Raw genomic sequence first — 19765 nt, 5'->3', positions numbered from 1 at the left:
TTAACTTTGCCATCTATACCCTGGGATCTAGATGTCCTTGTCCCAACACTGCCCACAGGTCAACCGTTTGGAGTTGGCCATAAATATTGGCCCTAAGATTATTGCTCTCACTCTAGCATGCACGGTGATATGAAATATTTATATCACAAGCAACGCATCATTACATAGGCATCCCTGATGGGCGATGGCTGCATTTCCATTATGCATGCACATGGGGGCGGAAATAAGATATACCTATGCTTAAATCCTAATACTCAAGAGAATAAATTCAGTTCCTCTAATCTTTCCTCATAGCTGAGCTCCTCCATGCCTCTTATCAGTTTGGTTGCCCTTCTCTGCACTTTCTCCAGTTCCCCCTTTTTGTGAATTGGTGCCCAAAACTGAACTGCATATTCCAGATGAGGTCTTACTAATGATTTGTACCAGGGGAAATGATATCTCTCTCTCTGGAGTCTATACCTCTTTTAATACAAGAGAGGATTTTGCTCGCTTTAGAAACCATAGCTTGGCATCGCATGCCATTATTTAGCTTGTGATCTTTCAGAACCCCCAGATCCTTCTCTGCCATTGATTCCCCCAGTTGTCAGGGGTTGTTTTTAACCCCTTGGTGCCTACCACCTCCTGGCCCTTTATGGGTTCTAAAATCCAGGAGGGAGAGGCGGGCCTCCAGGTCATGTGATCTCTGTGATTAGCTGTTACAGTGGTCACTTGAGCGAAACTCTCCAGATCAGAAGTATGCATTGGGAGCTTACCAATCGCAGACGGTTATTGTGCTGGGAGCGTGCTGTCAGCATGGAAAGCAGTTTTACCAGGTTCGGAAAACAAGCAGCAGATTAATGAGCCATAATGTCCTGTCTTCAATGGAAGCTAGATTGCAGGCCAGCTAGATGAAGCAGATCACACTGCATTAACTTCTTTCCTGGCCCTTGTGACCCGAAACCAGAAGGGATGTTTTATATGTTGCTTCTGAGTTCATTCTAGCCAGGGGAGATCAACCTCACCACCTGCCAGCCTTATGGCAGTGGTGGTACAAGGGTTGAAGCTGAACTTTGGGATAGGCAAATATTGTTGAAATATAAGCGTCATGTGTATTCTTTCTTGACTATCGGTGTGCTTTGTGTATTTCTTCCAGATCTGTGCAGTTATCCTATGTGAGACCTTACCTCTGTGCAGGAGCTTCCTCTAATAAAGATCGGTCACTGTTCCTTGTGCATGGTGAGATCTTGTCTCCGCCCCCTCTTGTACAGGCAGCCTGTAGTGGGTGGGGCCTAATGGGTCCCTCCCAAAGCTCTGCTCTCTGTATAGGCTATAAATAGCACAGTGATGATGTCACCACGACTTTTACCAGGTAGTAATTGGGTTTCCAAAGGCATTTGGTGCACAAGAAGTGAATTTATATCCTTTATGGCTGTTGAGGAATATACACTCAGCTGCCACTTTATTAGGTACACCTGTTCAATTGCTTGGTAACACAAATTTCTAATCAGCCAATCACATGGCAGCAACTCACAGTAGCTAAATGGTTAGCACTTCCGCCTGGCAGTACTCGGGTCGTTGGTTTGAATCCCAACCATGGCACCACCTGCCTGGAGTTTGCATGTTCTCCCTGTGCCTGCGTGCGTTTCTTCCCACACTCCAAAGACATGCTGGTAGGTTTATTGGTTCCTGTCTAAATTGGCCCTAGTATATGTATGTATGAATGTGAGTTAGGGACCTTAGATTGTACGCCCCTTGAGGGTTAGGGACTGATGTGAATGTACAATATATATGTAAAGTGCTGTGTAAAGTGACGGTACTATATAAGTACCTGAAATAAATAAATAATATAAATAAATAACTTAATACATTTTAGGCATCTAGACATGGTGAAGATGACTTAGTGAAGTTCAAACCGAGCATCAGAATGGGGATTTAAGTGACTTTGAATGTGACATGGTTGTTGGTGCCAGATGGGTTGGTCTGAGTATATCAAAAACTGCTGATCTGCTGGGATTTTAACGCAAAACCATCTCTAGGGTTTACAGAGAATGGTCTGTAAAAGAGAAAATATCTAGTGATTGGAAGCTGTGTGGACAAAAATGACTTGTTGAGGTCAGAGGAGAATGGGCAGCTTGGTTTAAGATGATACAAAGGCAACAGTAACTAATGTCAATATGGACCAAAATCTCTGAGGAATGTTTCCAACCTTGTTCAATCTATGCCATGAAGAATTAAGGCAGTTCTGAAGGCAAAAGGGGGTCCAACCCGATATTAGCAAGGTGTACCTGATAAAGTGGTCGGTGAGTCTATTTGATTGAAAGTTTTTATGCCCAAGATTCAGCTTCAAAGTGGACCTTTACCCACTTTCACAAACGTTCCCATCAGCCTTCAGCTCTGCTTGTTCCAGGTCACCTGCTGTATTTTAGCCTCCTGTAATACCCATAGCCTGCAAGTCTTCTGTGGAAATCTGCTTCTGTGTTAGCAGATATTTTGTAACATCATATTGAATGATGGCTGCTACAGAGGCAAGTCTGACGTTTTATATTAACCACCTTCTGCCCGCCCTATAGTACAATGATGGGTGCAAGGTGGTTCTCTCGTTTTGATAGGACGTCATATGACGTCCTACCATTCTCACTGCGCATGCGCGGCTCAAAGAGCGAGCAGCGCAGCGATCACCGATGCTCTGTGTCCCTCGGACACGGGATCACGGAAAGAGCCAAAGATGTCAGCTTGGTCATGTGATCAGCTGTGTCTAATCACAGCTGATCACATGTAAACATGGAAATGCCGGTTATCGGCATTTCTCTCTTCTCGAGCTGTCACGCTGACAGCTCGAGAGGAGAGGAGTGCCGGTAATTGGCTTTCCGCGGAGGGGACATGTATACTGATCATCAGGGCACTGATGATCAGTGTGCCCTGATGATCAATGTGGCCCCAGAAGTGCCACGTGCCAGTGCCCATCAGTGCCACATGCCAGTGCCCATCAGTGCCACGTGCCAGTGCCTATCAGTGCCACATCAATGCCACATATCAGTGCATTCCAGTGCACATCAATGCCGCATATCAGTGCCCATCTGAGCTGCCTTTCAATGTCACCCATCAGTGCCAGTCAGTGCCACCTATCAATGCCAATCAGTGTTGCCAATCAGTGTTGCCTATCAGTGCGCATCAGTGCCACCTATCAGTGCCAGTCAGTGCCGCCTATCAGTGCCAGTCAGTGCCGCCTATCAGGGCCATATATCAGTGTCATGTATCAGTGTTGCCTTTCAGTGCCCATCAGTGATGCCTCTCAATGCCCATCAGTGCAACCTACCAGTGCCTCCTCATCAGTGCCAATCAGTTCCACCTATCAGTGTCCACCAGTGCAGCCTATCATTGCCCATTACTGCAGCCTCATTAGTGCACATCAGTGAAGGAGAAAAATCACTTATTTACAAAATTGTATAACAAAAACTTTTTTTTTCAAACTTTTCAGTGGTTTTTGGTTTGTTTAGGAAAAAATAAAAATCCCAGAGGTGATTAAATTCCACCAAAAGAAAGCTCTATCTGTCTCAAAAAAATGATAAAAATTTCATATGGGTACAGTGTTGCATGACTGTGCAATTGTCATTCAAAGTGTGACAGCGCTGAAAGCTGGAAATTGGCCTGGGCAGGACGGGGGTATAAGTGCCTGGTAGGCAAGTGGTTAAAGGAGAAGTTTAGGGTTACTAAAAATAAACATACATACATACATACATACTTACATACATACATACACACCTCTGTGCTGCAGCATCGGTGTGATTCGACAGCTGTCATTAGCCAGCTGTAAGCCAGAGAACTGAGCAATCAGATGACAGTTGACTGCTCAGTTCTTGGTCAGCTCTGAGCAGAGAGTGGTGATTCCTTCACCACTCTCTGCTCTGCCTCTCCAGTGCTCTCTGAAGTGTTGGGCTGCAGCTGGCTTCAGCTCTCAGCCATGCATAAGCCAATCCAGTAGGTGGGTGGATCCCAACAAAATGGGCAGGATCCAGCTCTCAGCCATTTGGTAGCCAATCTGGTAGCTGGGTGGATCCCAACAAAATGATCAGGATCCTTCCACAGTCTGGAACAGCTTTGTGACATCAGCTGATTCTGGGTCACAGGAGAGCACAAGTAAGTGCACTCTTATGACCCACAAGAGAAGTATGGCCAAGAAAGCTTTGTCCATACTTCTCTTTTAAGCATTCCTCTGCAGGGAAACACCTGTTGAAGTTCTCTAGGCGTATGTTTTCTGCGACTGAAAGAGCCCACCAAAATTAAAACATGAGGGGTTGCCATTGCTGGCTTGTCTTGAAGGAGCAGGCTCTGGGGCTGTCATCCTGACCATGGTTTCTGTGCTTGGTGGCTCACTGACCTTAAACAAGCATGTGCATTATACATGTTTTTTCCAGGTCAATTACTTGACGATTAGTAAAGTAAGGCTAAGGTTAACAGTTGTGGACTATGTACATCTAGAAACAAGTTAGCAATAGCATTGCTCATATTTATACAGATTTCTTTTAAATGAGGCCTCTCGTGGTTCTCATTTATTGATTTTTAGGCATAGCATAGTGTGGCATTTCACAACCTTTTTACCCCAAGGAACCCTTGAAATAATTTTCAGTCTAAGGGAACCCCTGCTAAAACCAATTTATTAGTCAGTGGCAAAAATACCTCTTATATTGGTGTTCATTGGGAAGAATGTCCTCCTTTTACAGACAGCGAAAAAGATCATTGTTGCCCTGGAGCTGGTTCTTTCAAGTGGTGTTGGCCGTCCAGATCTGGACACAAGTTTATGTCATGTTCAGATCCATATTTAATGTTTCTCTACCTCATAATCCTTGGAAAGCCCTTCTACATGAACCAATATTATCCCTCACTAGACACCAGAGGAGGCTGGTGGAATATCTGTTTCTGGCTGCTCGGCAGACTACTAGAGCATGGTGGCAACCATTTATTAACCTTGCTGAAGTTAAACAGAGGCTAATGGGCATGATGGAGCACAAGAAGCTTACCTCCATTCTGGATGATACCCACACTAGGTTTTTGGATCCCTGGAATACATATAGTACCCAAGAGAACATTGATCGAACCTTGCTTTCCATATGATACCCTCCTGTAGCCTTTGTACACCGCAGCTGGATCAGCCCATCCGGGAACCCGCTTTCCCAGCCCCTCCTTTTCTTTCTTTCTTTCTTTCTTTCTTTCTTTCTTTCTTTCTTTCTTTCTTTCTTTCTTTCTTTCTTTCTTTCTTTCTTTCTTTCTTTCTTTCTTTCTTTCTTTCTTTCTTTCTTTCTTTCTTTCTTTCTTTCTTTCTTTCTTTCTTTCTTTCTTTCTTTCTTTCTTTCTTTCTTTCTTTCTTTCTTTTCCCCCAGGCAAGTCCCTCATTCTTCTTTTCCCTCCAAACCTTTTTCATACATCACTGTTTTCCTTTCCTCTCCCTCTTTTCTCCTTCCCTGCTGTGATACCCCTGGCAAGGGCCATTGGATCCTTTCTTTTTTTTTTTTTCCAATTTTTTTTTCCTTTTTGCATAGCTAGGCAGATGGTAGAGCCTGACACGTCCGCAATGCGTAATTCTCACCTGCCAGTGCACTAAGTGAGTCTTTCCTGTTACGTATAGTTTGGTTACCTTTGGATGATATTGGAATTGATGTTTCCATGGATATGTCAAGCTGTCTGCTTGAGCTTTCCACCCTTGCATGTCTCAGTTCAATGTATTTATTGCATTTTGCTTTTGTGCCTCACTTTTTGTATACTGCTCTTTGCATTGTTTCTATTTTTGGAAAACAAGTGGTGTTGACCCAAGAACTATGCAGGCACCACAAAGTGGGTAAGGGGTGGGTGTCAGTTGGTCACAGCTCACGGAACCCTTAGCAGTCTATGGGGTCCTTAAGGTTTCACGGAATCCTGGTTGAGAATGGCTGGTATAATGTTTTGGAAGTTGTAAGCCATTAGTGAGCATTGTGTAATTTAAGTTCCATGCATGTTTATTGTACATGTTCATCAATGTACGTTGATGTAATGTGAGTCATTTTGTTTAGCAAACATTTAGGTTGACTGTAAATTAAAAGCTGCAGTAGCCAGGAACGTGCTGGTGACTATCCTAAATGCTTTGGAATTATAGAGTAGTCATCAGAAATGTGTGGAATGTTGGACTCCTCCTAGCACATCGTCATTTTTATCGTGGAATAAGAATGACTTTGACTTTATCAACATTTTTGAATGGCAAACATTAGATTTTAATTCAAACTGCCTACATATAAAGGTAATCTTGAATAAAGAACACACGAAAAATGTACCTTTTCAATCAATTAACAAAAATATCAATAAATGTAACAGTGTAGTGGAAAAAGTAAGTACATCCTTGGCATCAAAAGCTAGTATTGCCCTTTTTAGCCGGCAAGATGTCAACCTCTCTACCTTGTCCAATCAAATAATGAATTTAAAAAATACAAAGCATTTTCTGAATGTCGTCTGTGCTTGTAAGGGGGTAGATGTATGGTACTCACCCCCCCCCCCCATGTTTCCCTCCTCACTGGGCTCCAAGTGTGGGTAACATAAGGGGCCTCTGGGTTCCTCTGGGCTTCACTAGGCACCTAGGATGGGTCATTCGCCTTGCATGTGGTGTACCTTTACTGTACCATGCTCATCAATGCCCCGGGACCAGGTGAAGGATGTTTTCAGAGATAACGCAACCTTAAGGCGGACCTCCAGCTCAGAGATGGCTATACACCGTGTATCTTGAACACTCCAGTTACTGTAACTCTCTCCGGCTCTGAAGCAACGTTTACCTTCACTGTCAGTTGCCGCAATTCAACGCAATGCCCACTCCAGCTGTCCAGCATATCTCCTCTACTTCACACCCAGTAATGGAATAGAGTCCCACTGAGCACCTAGTGTGGACCCCATGTGCATTCTGTTAACTCTTCCTCTTCTGTACCTATGACCAGGTCCAGAATCTCTGCAGTGCTGGTCTACTCCCATTGCTATGGGAGACTGACCATTCAGAGAGAGTTATGATAACATCTCCCTCATTGCTAGAGGGCATCCCAGCTGTCAAAGGTAAACACATCAAAACAGGCTGCTTGTACTGGCTGTAGACTACCGTTACCCCTTGTAACCACTTGCTACTTTCTGTAGTGCATTAACGTTTGTGCTGCTGTCTTCATACCCCAATGTGTTTTACTGACCCAAGCTGTAAACTATATGTAGTGCCGGTTACATCCATACACCCCTTTGAATAACTGCACACCAGGCATGGCAAAGTTTTAATGTTTTACTTGAATAACTTAAGCATTACAGATGACAGATTAACAGTTCTTCCCTAACCTAGTTCTTAGCTACAGCAGCTGCCCTAGCATACCTGCACAGGCAAGAGTCCATTCTTGGCAGAGTCTATAGTGGTAGAATCCAGATGCTGATGTCTTAAGGATAGACTGTATGTCCCAGCAGTCCCCCTACATAGGACAGACTGTATGTCCCCCCTAGTTGAAGACTACGTCAAGCAGAGCTTGCAATGCAGGACCAAGCCCCCTCTCTGTGGAAAAGCTGAAAATTATATTCTGTGGCTTGGCTGTGTCTTCTTCCCATGCAGCAGACAGACTCCAACTGGGCAGAGCCCTACCCCTTTTATTTACAGCACAGGGAGAGAGACCGAGCCCAGAAAAGAGCAGGAAACTGCATTAACCCTTCCCACCCCATTAGGGCATTCAGCTGTCTCTCCAGCCCAGCATTTCAACCTGCTTACATGCTGAGCAGCCGACCGCCTGTATTCAGAATGCAGCAGGGCAGCCACTCAGCACAGGACCTAGTAGAGATCCTAGTACATACACTATATTGTCAAAAGTATTGGGACGCCTGTATTTACATCCACATGAACTTTAATGGCCTCCCAGTTTTAGTCCGTAGGGTTCAATCTTGAGTTGGCCCGCCCTTTGCAGCTACAACAGCTTCAACTCTTCTGGGTAGGCTGTCCACAAGGTTTAGGAGGGTGTCTATGGGAAGGTTTGACTATTCTTCCAGAAGCGCATTTGTGAGGTCAGGCACTGATGTCGGACGAGAACGCCTGGCTCGCAGTCTCCGCTCTATTTCATCCCAAAGGTTTTCTATTGGGTTGAGGTCAGGACTCTGTGCAGGCCAGTCAAGTTCCTCCACCCCAAACTGGCTCATTCATGTCTTTATGGACCTTGCTTTGTGCACTGGTGTGCAGTCATGTTGGAACAGGAAGGGGCCATCCCCAAACTGTTCCCACAAAGTTGGGAGCATGAAATTGTTCAAAATGTCTTGTTATGTTGATGCCTTAAGAGTTCTCTTCACTGGAACTAAAGGGCCAAGCCCAACCCCTGAAAAACACCATAATCCACCCTCCACCAAACTTTACACTTGGCACAATGCAGTTAGGCAAGTACTGTTCTCCTGGCAATCCACCAAACCCAGACACGTCCATCGGATTGACAGACAGAGAAGCGAAATTTGTCACTCCAGAGAACACGAGAACACGTCTCCATTGCTCTAGAGTCAGCTGCATAGCCATGAAAACCCATTCCATGAAGCTCTCTATGAACTGTTGTGCTAATGTGATGGCCACACGAGGTTTTGAGGTCTTTAGCTATAGTCTCTGCAGACAGTTTGCGACTTCTGTGCACTGTGCACTTCAGCATGCACTGACCCCGCTCTGTCATTTTATGTGGCCTTCCACTTCGAGGCTGAGTTACTTTTGTTCCCAGTTGCTTCCACTTTATAAGTGTTATAATCCCACTAACAGTTGAGCGTGGAATATTTAGTAGCCAGGAAATGTCACAGGATGGACTTATTGCACAGGTGGCAACCTATCACTGTACCACGCTTGGATTCACTGAGCTCCTGAGAGCGACCCATTCTTTCACAAATGTTTGTAGAAGCAGTCTGCATGCCTAGGTGCTTGAGTTTCTACACCTGTGGCCATGGAGGGGATTTGAGCACCTGAATTCAATGAGTTGGGGGTTGTCCCAATACTTTTGGCAATATAGTGTATATTAAGTGAGCCCCTGTAACAAGAGTTGGCATGACTTAATTAAAGTGGTTGTAAAGGCTGAAGAGGCTTGCTATTGGGGACACTGGTCAAGGGGGAGGATCCTGAGAAGAAGAGGACCAGGGCTGTTCTGTGCAAAATCATTGTATGACATGTTTGTTATTTTTTTTTTATTATTATATATAATTTATTTTTTTTTAAATGAAGCTTTAATATTACTCTAATCCTGTAGAAGTATGGTAAGACATTTTGTAAAAAAAAAAAAAAAAATTTATACAAACTTTTATTTTTTCCACAAGCTTAGAAAAATGTTGAGAACACCACATGTGACCATGATGCCATGTATTTGCATTCTTTGTGTGATTATTTGATGAATTTGTGCTTTGTTTATTGTTTTCCGTTCCCTACCAAAAAATGAGCTCATGGACTGCTTGGCTCGGAACCATGTACCACATTTCATAAGGTGTTATGGAGCTTTCATCTTTTGTTTAGCGTTCTTTTGTACATACTAAGTAATGTGTTTGGGCATGGCAGAAATTGAGGTTTGGGGCATTGCACTTTCCTTTTTAGACAGAATTCTGTTGAGATTCTGGATGCAAATATAAGTAGTTGACATCCGTTGTCTCTTTCAATCACGGTACTTGTGCACTGATTTTTTTTTTTTAGTGGTAAGATTTATGCAGATTTGAATAATATATAAAATAACATTATCTGGAGGTAAAAAATAAAAGTGAGTAGTTCCGTCCTAGTAGGTTGCTAGTAGAATTAGGTACATTTATTTTTTGGCTTCCTCTGTAGCCAGTGAAGCACAGCATGGTTGCCAACAATTTGAAAAGTGGGTGTGGCTTAAATTACTCTAAATGTTGGGTGTGGCTTAAAGGGGTGTGGTTACATAGAGCTTGAGATTTTCTTGGGCTCCCCCATACAATTTTGCTCTTCACCCCAACAGCCCCCAAAAAAACAGACTTACCTAAAAAAAAAACTATAATAATATAAACATAAAGAACTGGTCCACACTCAGTGATTGGTTGCTAGAGGTTACAGCACATTACCTGTCACTGATTGGTTGCTAGAGGTTACTGTTGTTAGTACAGCAGAGGGTCAGAGACTACAGTAGTACAGGAGATGGTCAGACTGCAGACATGGTACAAGGGATGGTCAGAGTATAGTATGCTCCACCGTAAATATTACCACATGCTCCACCATACTGCACCCCTCACACACACTGCACCCCCCCCACACACACACACTCTGTCCCCCCACACACACACACTCTGCACCCCCCCCCCCACACACACACACTCTGCACCCCCTCCCACACACACACACACACTCTGCACCCCCTCCCACACACACACACTCTGCACCCCCCCCACACACACACTCTGCACCCCCCCCACACACACACTCTGCACCCCCTCCCACACACACACACACACACTCTGCACCCCCTCCCACACACACACACTCTGCACCCCTATCCCCCCCCCACACACACACTCTGCACCCCCATTCCCCCCCCCCACACACACACACTCTGCACCCCCCCACACACACTCTGCACCCCTATCCACCCCCCCACACACGCACACTCTGCACCCCTATCCACCCCCCCCCCACACATGCACACTCTGCACCCCCCCACACACGCACACTCTGCACCCCTATCCCCCCCCCCACACACGCACACTCTGCACCCCCCCACACACTCTCTGCACCCCTATCCACCCCCCCACACACGCACACTCTGCACCCCCCACACACACACTGCACCCCATCCACCCCCCCCCACACATGCACACTCTGCACCCCCCCCACACACGCACACTCTGCACCCCTATCCCCCCCCCACACACGCACACTCTGCACCCCCCCACACACTCTCTGCACCCCTATCCACCCCCCCACACACGCACACTCTGCACCCCCCCCCACACACACTCTGCACCCCATCCACCCCCCCCACACACGCACACTCTGCACCCCCCCCACACACACACTCTGCACCCCTATCCACCCCCCCCACACACGCACACTCTGCACCCCCCCCACACACACACTGCACCCCCCCCACACACACACTGCACCCCCCCACACACACACACTGCACCCCCCCACACACGCGCACACACACTCTGCACCCCCCCCCACACACGCGCACTCTTCCTCCCCCCCCACACACGCGCACTCTTCCTCCCCCCACGCACACACGCACAAACTCTCTCTCTTGCTCTTACAACTCACCTATGCTACACTGTAGAGCGGTATCTGGCCGGTCTGCAGCCGCTCTGACAGTGCCCATCATTGGTGGTCCTGGTGTGTGTCCTTGGCTTGGTCCTGAGTCCTCTCTTCAGCAGCTTCCTCTGCCTTGCACAGGAGGAGGCTGAGGCGGGCTGGCGTGATCACCCCTGGGCTGGCCACACCCCCTCACAGTAACAACCAATTAGCATGGGAGAAACAACCACATGACTACCTGTCTCTCACTGATTGGCAGTCCCAGGCAGGGGGAGGACAGAGAGGGAGGGCAGAGGATCGCAGGGAGGGGGAAGAATATAGTGAACACATTGCAGTACTAGATGCCCCTACTGCCGTGGTCGGCGGTCCATGACAAAATTAAACCTGTCTGTCCTGTGCTGAATGACGGAAAATTATTTTTGTCACAAAGACTGTCCATGACAAATGTAAAAAATCCATGAGGGTCCCGGGCAATCCGTGACTGTTAGCAACTATGGGTTGCTTTTGGTTGTTCTGGGTCCTGCTGCTTGTCACGGTTCACCCCACATGCACACGCCCACAGCAACTAGCTAACCGAGGCACGCACGTGTGGCCGTGACTTGGGGTAAGAGGGAATAAGGGGACTTAATCTGAATATATATATAAGCATATAAGTCCAGCCGTGATATACTTTCACAGCCCGCACTACCTCTGGCCACCACTAGAGGGAGACTCCACTCCAATCCAGCTGGCCAACCACACACACAGGCAGACAAGATCTTACATACAATCTGGTGCACTAATTAGGGTTGAGGAGCAGCCTAGCAATCACACACCCTTCCAGGATTCCTCCAGCTATCCTACAAGCCAGAATCCCAGTGTTAATCACTGTTCCACTGTCCACACAACCCCCACACCAGACACACCACAAACGGTAGCTTGCCACCACCCAACAGTTTATCCGCAGAGTGGTCTGCTGGGACACCACACATACACAGATCTCCGTCTGGCAGACCTGTTACCTTTAAAATCTGCACGCAATCTGCCAACAAGGAGTGCAATTCCATACAGATTGGCAATGAACCTGACCGAGCATATAAAGGCACTAAAATACAATCTAATCTCTCCGGCGATATGAACTCTGGGCTTAAGTGCCCAGAAGTCACTTATTCATTTTAAGATTTAATGTCCTGAAAGTGGGCAGTGCATAAAATTTACAAGAAGACACACGATTGACTATTGGATATAAAATAAAAGGAAATAAAACAGAAATAAAACTTTTACCAAGATTTATCCTGCGACTGGAGCAAGTCAGAGAAAGTCCGCGATCCGTCAGTCAATAAGGACGGGCTCAATACGAATCACAACGTCCATACCTCAAGTCCTCAATTTATGGGAATATGGACGTAGGCTGGACATTGAGTCCTTGGCCAGTCAACCCTGGGGGGTGTTCCTGTACCAGCCCACAGGACGTTCTGGGTGCTGAAATGCCCAAAGTCAATTGGACCAGGAACGGTTTGAATCACCAAGTCAGGGATTGAATTTCCGCCAAAAGCGCATCAGTCTGATCGCGACAGTACCAATCATTGTTCAGCTGTTGCAATCTAGCGCCACATAATAATTTCCTGCATTTTTCTGGCATTCCACATAGGCCACAAATACGGTTTTTACATGCAGATGTAGCCCACAGAGTGTCCAATCAGAAGGAAGTATTTTCATCTCTCTGCAACTAAAATTTTAGCTTTTATGAGAGATGAAATCTATTTCTTTGATTTGTGTATATACTTTAAGGTTCCCCAGACAGATCGGAGCCCCCTTGGTCTCCTGCATCCAAAACTTCTGCTTTCCTCTTTTAAACTGCAGGAAGGTGGCAAAGTCTGAATATATATATATATATATATATATATATATATATATATATATATATATATACACAAATCTTATTGTATTGCCACCCAGGTGTCACTTCCAGCCTGGAAGCTGCTCTGTCTTTTCAGATGCTAATGGATGAGCACATGTCTCTGAATACCTATGACTGAATATATCTTTAATAACAAGGAATGAAACTAAATTTACAATTACACATTGCTACTGATCACATCTCAGTCCAATCACTTGAATCCCACATCTACGTTACACTGCTTGTAGGATCACCTGGTTTCCCCTGTCTTCTAGTGAGTTCTAGAATATAGTGGGTTGGAAGATGCAGGCCCTGGGCTGAATATTAATACAGCCTCAGCCAATCCCTGGTCAAGGGGGTGACCAGCAGGGGGGCTGAGGCTAGTATAAATAGTCTGGGACCTGGAACAGCCAGGCCCTTGTCCTCATGGTATAGTATTAAGAAAAATCTATGTTTAACAGAAGAAATGCACTTACAAACCAACAGTAGTAAAAACATATGGATTTGCTATTGTTTTTAACCAACAAAATAACCGCGTTATGTGGCGCGATGACATCAGAGGATGTAACTCCATCCTACGCGTTTCGTCATAAATGGCGTCATCAGGGGCGTGGTCTATGATGTCCATCATGCCTTAAATAGCGACAGAGAGGAAGTGATCCACTCTCAGTTGCGTTCCATGGACCGGAACTACAAACTGAAGGAACCAGACCCGGAAGTGGCAATAGCTGCCCAGAAAGTAATACAGCTTGTCCTCCAATTACAGAACCACAAAGACAACGGGCAAAACTGCAAGAATCAATGACATGTTTGTTGTTTAAAAAAAAAACAAAAAAAACTTTAGCATCACTGTAAAAGCTTTCAAAGCGGAGCTCCACCCAAAAGGGGAAGTTCCGCTTTAAAGACTGCTCCCCCGCTTCCCATTAAGGATTGGCACCTTTGGGGAGTGGGTACCCGAATTTGACAGGTACCCGTTCCCACTTCCAGTGAAAGGTGTCCTCCCTCCCTCCTTCCCTGTAGTCTTTTGGGACACGTGACAGGTCCCAGAAGACTACAGGACCATTCATGAAGTGCAGCGCTACTCGCGCATGTGCATTGGGTACCCGGCTGTGAAGCCGCAAGCTATCACAGCCGGGTGCCCACACTGAAGATGCCGCCTCCTGGAATACAGGATGGCTGGTGAAACGGACTGCGAGGAACACACCACGGGACCGAGGGACAGGTAACTGGCTGTTTTTTAAAAGTCAGCAGCTACAGTTTTTGTAGCTGCTGACTTTTATTTTTTGATAGGTTGTGTGGAACTCCGCTTTAAGCCAAGTTAGCACAAACTGTGAATGCTGATGGTACTTGACACACAGCAAAACGATGGGCAGATCTAATGTGTCATTTCCATTGTAAGATCTGATGAAATCTGGGCTCACTCTTCAGAACTATTTTCTTCTTGATGTAACAGTTCTTGTAATGATTTTTTTTTTTGGCTACTGGGGTATTTTTTTGAAGTTTAGGATATATGCCCCCTTAACTGAATTACTGTTTTTTGGGTCCCAGAGAAGAGAAATCCTGAAATGCCAGCCCTGACCGGCATCTGGCATGTTAGCTGTAGAGCTCTTACCACTTTCCTTTTGGCAGTAAACCTAGCAGAGATCAACTGTTCCACAAATCAGCATGTTGTTAATATTGTTCCCTTTTGTCCGGAGCCAGCATTCGACTAGCACTGGTGAGTCAAGGACTTGTTTACGTTGTGTGGCAGTTTTGAGCAAGCGGCGTGGTTTGCTATGTATATGTAATAGAGAGGAAGCGTAGAGGAAGCTTTATGTTTTATTGGGCACGTGCTTTTAAATGCTTTTTGGCCACCTTCACAGCTAATGCAGAAAGCATGCAAGAGCCATGAGACTATTTGTGTACTCTGCATAATAATATTCTAAGCATTGTTGGAAATAGACTTTCTCCGCTTCGGTTTTCTGGCCAGTTTAGTGTACAAAGTGCACAGTTCTTAGGTCTTATATACTGTATTTGGTTTATAACATTTTCCCTGTGTTAGTCCTCATGCACACGGGACATTTTTACAGCAGCTGTGTTTTGGCTTTTGATGTTTTTTCTATAGCCAGTAAACCCCCCAGCATGTTATCCTATGTGTCCATGCACACCTAGACTGGAATCAATGTTTGTTGGCAGGGACGATTTTTGGATTCAGAAGTATGTAATGTACTTAGTGCAGGGGTCAGGTGTGTAATGTACAGAGCGTGTAGGTCAGGTTCATGTAACCCAACAACCAGCGCTAAATTCCAGTATTGCCGGGTCATTTCTGGCACGTTCCCAGCTGTGCCGATACATACACACTGCGTGCACACACTTATATGAAACACACATGCAACATTCACCTGCACTACATACAATGTACATGCAACATACACATGGCATACAACATACATGAACGTACACTGCATACAACATACATGAACTGTATACAACATACATGCAACATACTAACACATACAACATGCACACACATACTGTATATATATATATATATATATATATATATATATAACATACATGCAACATACACACACAATGCATACAAACTGAATCCAACATACTTACACACTGCATACATATACACACTGCATACAACATGCACACACATGCAACATACATGCAGCACACACGTGGACTACATACAATATACATGCAACATACTTACACATACAACATGCACTACATACATGCAACATATTTACCATGCTTATACACTGCATACAACATGCACACACATGCAGCATACACGTGGACTACATACAATATACATGCAACATACTTACACATACAACATGCACACACACACACACACACACACACGTAGCTTACACATGCACTACATACAATATACATGCAACATACTTACCATACTTACACACTGCATACACATGGCATATAATATACATGCAACTCACGTGCACATGGGGGGGGGGGTGGACTGTGGTTAGTGGGAGTACAAAACGCCTTGGCGTCAGTGGAAGTAAACCATGTCATAGGCTTGGGGGTCAGTGGGAGTACAAAATTATATCATTGGTGTCAGTGGGAGGATTAATGCCCATAATTGGTGTCATTGTGAGAATTAGTTCCCCATCTCTGGTTTCAGTTGAAGGAAGAGTACCACATTGGTGTTAATGGAAGGAATAGTGCCCTGTCTTTAGTGTCAGTGGAAGGAAAAGTGCCTTAAATCATTAGAAGAGTTAGTGCCCCAAGGGCAGGATAAAGGCAAACAAAGGGTCACATCTGACCCACAGGCCGTAGTTTGGAGACCCCTTCTCTTATCTCTACAAGTCTTAAATACAGACATTTAGATGTTCATCCCTGTATCCTGCCATGTGTCTCATTTTGTTTTCTGATCTTGCAGGTGAAAATAAAATCCCGAAGGAGAGGTTGAGCTGTGTCGGTGTTGGCAGCCATGGAGTGGGATAAGCCATCTGTTTGGGGGTCTTTAAAACAAAAGACTCGTCCTATATTTCAGAACTTATCAGCCAAACGCACCAAGAGAAGCTCACATAAAATCTTAGACATGCGGAAAAGGCACCTTCTTGCCGATCGGATGAGCGCCTCCGTGCCTAATATGATGGAGATTGGATGTACTATCGAGGAGGAGACGGACTATACAGATTGCACCATTGAATCTACCTCCATTGCTAACAGCCATTCATCTCCAGTAGTGTCCCACAGACAGAGGGAGTACATTAAACATTCAAAAGAAAGCAGTACCTGGGTACATGAAGACCGAGTCCATATGGAAATTACAGTCACAGACACCGACGTTCTAAAAAGTTCAGATTCTGACACCAAAGAGGACGAGCTGGAGGATTACGACAAATACGAAGATAAGAATATATTGGAATTGCTACAGAAGGAAGTCATGTCTGACGGCTTCAGTGATAGAAGATCTGAGGTAATGGGGTAACTGAGCACTTTAGGTTTCACGTAAAACCATACCTTGTTTTTGGTCATTTTTGGTTGTGGATAGAGTAGGCAATGGTCAAAACCTCTGACAGGTTTGGGGAGAATTTCCATCACTTTCGGACCCAAAAGAAAGTGAGAAGAAGTCTTAGAAAATTAAGGAAATCCTCTCTTAGATAGTTGTGACCAAAACAAGTGTCCTGATTTTGAAGATTTTGCCTACATTTCAGTTCTGGTGACAATGGCCACAGGATGAATAAAGAAGACTGTTAATCTCTCCGCCAGGACACAGACCGCAGTAAAATCCAGAGGATATATATATATTACATTTCATATATAACTGATCTGCTGCTATATACAGTATGTGGTCAATGAAGTGGAGCTCCAGCCAAAAGTCAATAGCTACAAATACTGTTGTTGCTGACTTTTAATATGAGGACAGTTACCTGTCCAGTCTGTCCAGGCGATGTCCTCACCCGAAAAAACCTTCTGAGTATAGAAAAAGTGAAAAGCGCAGCGCTAATGAACAATAAGTATAGAACAAGCCTGAGGCTGACCAAAACCTCAAATGCAGTGAGTATAATCAACAGTGTGGTCCAAAGATAGTAATGTCCAGTTGTAGTGATATCTAATAAATATCAAATGGGTGACTTCGTTACTTCCAATGAGGCATACACTTGGTGTCGTGTAGGAAATATGAGAAATGCGCACTCACCAGATGCGCGGTAAATAAGCGCAATGATCTAAACCAGAGGTCCCCTCTTGTCCTATGGAAGGTGCAGCTCACACTGGGTAAACTCTCTCTCAGTAATGGCACCTTTAGAGGTCTTCTCTACTGGTGGGGCTGCGGTGGGGGTCAACACAATTGAATCCCTCTCCTCTGGGCCTCAGGGGTAGTCACCATAGGATCCTAGGGATTAAATGCTCGGCGTGGAGCAGAGAGTGGTATCCATAGTGTAGTAGGTCAAAATCTTAAATGTTTATTAATGAGTCAGAATGATGAACATACATAAAAGAGCATAAAAGGCCTTCGCCAATGTATAAAAGTAGATAGATGTGAAGCATACAGCGGGAAACCGCTCAAATCATTAACCAGCTGAATAGTTATGGGGGCCACCGGACCTCCTTGATCTGGTGGTCTGACGTCTCAAGCGTATATGGCTCCTCTTCCTGTCCTCACCCGAGCCGATTTTTCAATCGGCTTCAGATGCAGGAGCAGGGGCAGACTGACAAATCATGGGGCCCCCGGGCAATAGGGGATCATGGGGCCCCTGTGTCCTTGCCCAAACTCAAAAAAGCCTAAGAAAAAGGTACCAGGGGCATCTCATGGGACCCCTACTGACCCCGGGCCCTCGGGCAGTGCCCGAGTTTCCACATGGTCAGTCCGTCCCTGGAGACGACTATGAGCTGACGTGGTCTGCATTTGTGATGATCCTAATCTGGAAAAGACATGCTGTATTTAGTATGTCATTTGTAGCATTTGCTTCTTGTGAGTGTCCACTATAGGGGAGGGTGGTGCATGTCTATGCACTGGAGAATCTAGTACCAGTTTGGATTTAATGGTGGATGAACTTTCTTTCGCACATACTGTATATGGACTATTTACACAGGAGTATTTATAAATTGTTTAAGTAGATTTCATTTTTTTCACTTCATATTTTGTATGATATACAGTATGCAACAGTTTTATGTAATGCTCTTTACTTGATTGGCAGTGCAAATACTTTACTTGTACTATTGATTTGGGATTTGTATGTCAATCCTTGTTGATCATGGGTACGGGAAACGCAGGGAAACCGTATGGTCAAAAAGAGCATGCGGTTTCCCTGCATCTGCGTTTTTAAAAAGGTGCATGCATATCTTCTGTATGGGACATGCAGCACAGCAGCCCATTGAAATGAATGGGCTGCCGCATCCAAGCAAACTCGAGCCACACGGCCTGCACTAATGTGAATCAGGCATAAGCCTCAAAGCTAGATGATGGAGGAATTGTCGTGACTTTGGGAATCTTAATTCAGTGATGAAATCTGATACTTATCCCATGTTCTGGCTGGATGAGCTTCATAGACAAACTCAGGGAAGCCTGTTACCTGACAAGGCTGAACTTAACAAACAAATATTGATAAATCCCCTTCACTCAAAGCACCAAAAAATACTGCATTTGTAACCGCAAAGGATCACTTCAATCCAAAAAGTTGCCTTTTGGGGTACACAATTCTACTGTGACATTTCAGAGATTCATGGATTGAACTCTAAGACCCCACCAGTAGTATACATTCCCGTATCTGGAAAACATAGCACTGACTGAGAGTCTCACTCGCCCCATGTCCAAGTGGTATTGTAGGTTCTCTTTAAAGCAGGTTTTACAGTCCCAAAAAAGTGTGCCATTTGTTTAGAGGGAACCAAGTACTTGTGTTATACTATTGGTTGGGGGTCATAAAATCTCACTTGAACAAAACAGAAGCCATTCAATATTTACCATGTCCAGGGGTGAACTGACAACTCATGGGGCCCCCGGGCAATAGGGGATTATGGGGCCCCTGTGTCCTTGCCCAAACAAAAAAGCCTATGAAAAAGGTACCAGGGGCATCTCATGGGGCCCCCTACTGACCCCGGGCCCTCTGGCAGTGCCCGAGTTTCCAAATGGTCAGTCCGCCCCTGTGCAGGAGTCAGTATTGTCATGTTTCACATGACTGTCATATGCCTTT

The 19765-nt window shown here is 45.2% G+C and overlaps 1 protein-coding gene across 1 annotated transcript in view; it reads left to right on the top strand.

Annotated features, from left to right (window-relative positions):
* MCTP2 (multiple C2 and transmembrane domain containing 2) overlaps positions 1-19765 on the top strand; it is a 381280-nt gene that overhangs the window by 85076 nt on the left and 276439 nt on the right. The window contains exon 2 of the mRNA XM_089653100.1: positions 16507-17049. Coding sequence (XP_089509226.1) covers positions 16558-17049 — 492 coding nt within the window. The 5' untranslated portion in view covers positions 16507-16557. The remainder of the gene's footprint in view (positions 1-16506; positions 17050-19765) is intronic.

The sequence above is a fragment of the Staurois parvus genome, unplaced genomic scaffold, assembly GCF_062004578.1.
Source record: "Staurois parvus isolate SC_StPar_1 unplaced genomic scaffold, SC_StPar_1.0 ptg000698l, whole genome shotgun sequence".
In the NCBI taxonomy this organism is placed as follows: Eukaryota; Metazoa; Chordata; class Amphibia; order Anura; family Ranidae; genus Staurois; species Staurois parvus.
The sequence above is the reverse complement of the archived record's forward strand: the minus strand, read 5'-3'. Positions and strand labels throughout refer to the sequence as shown.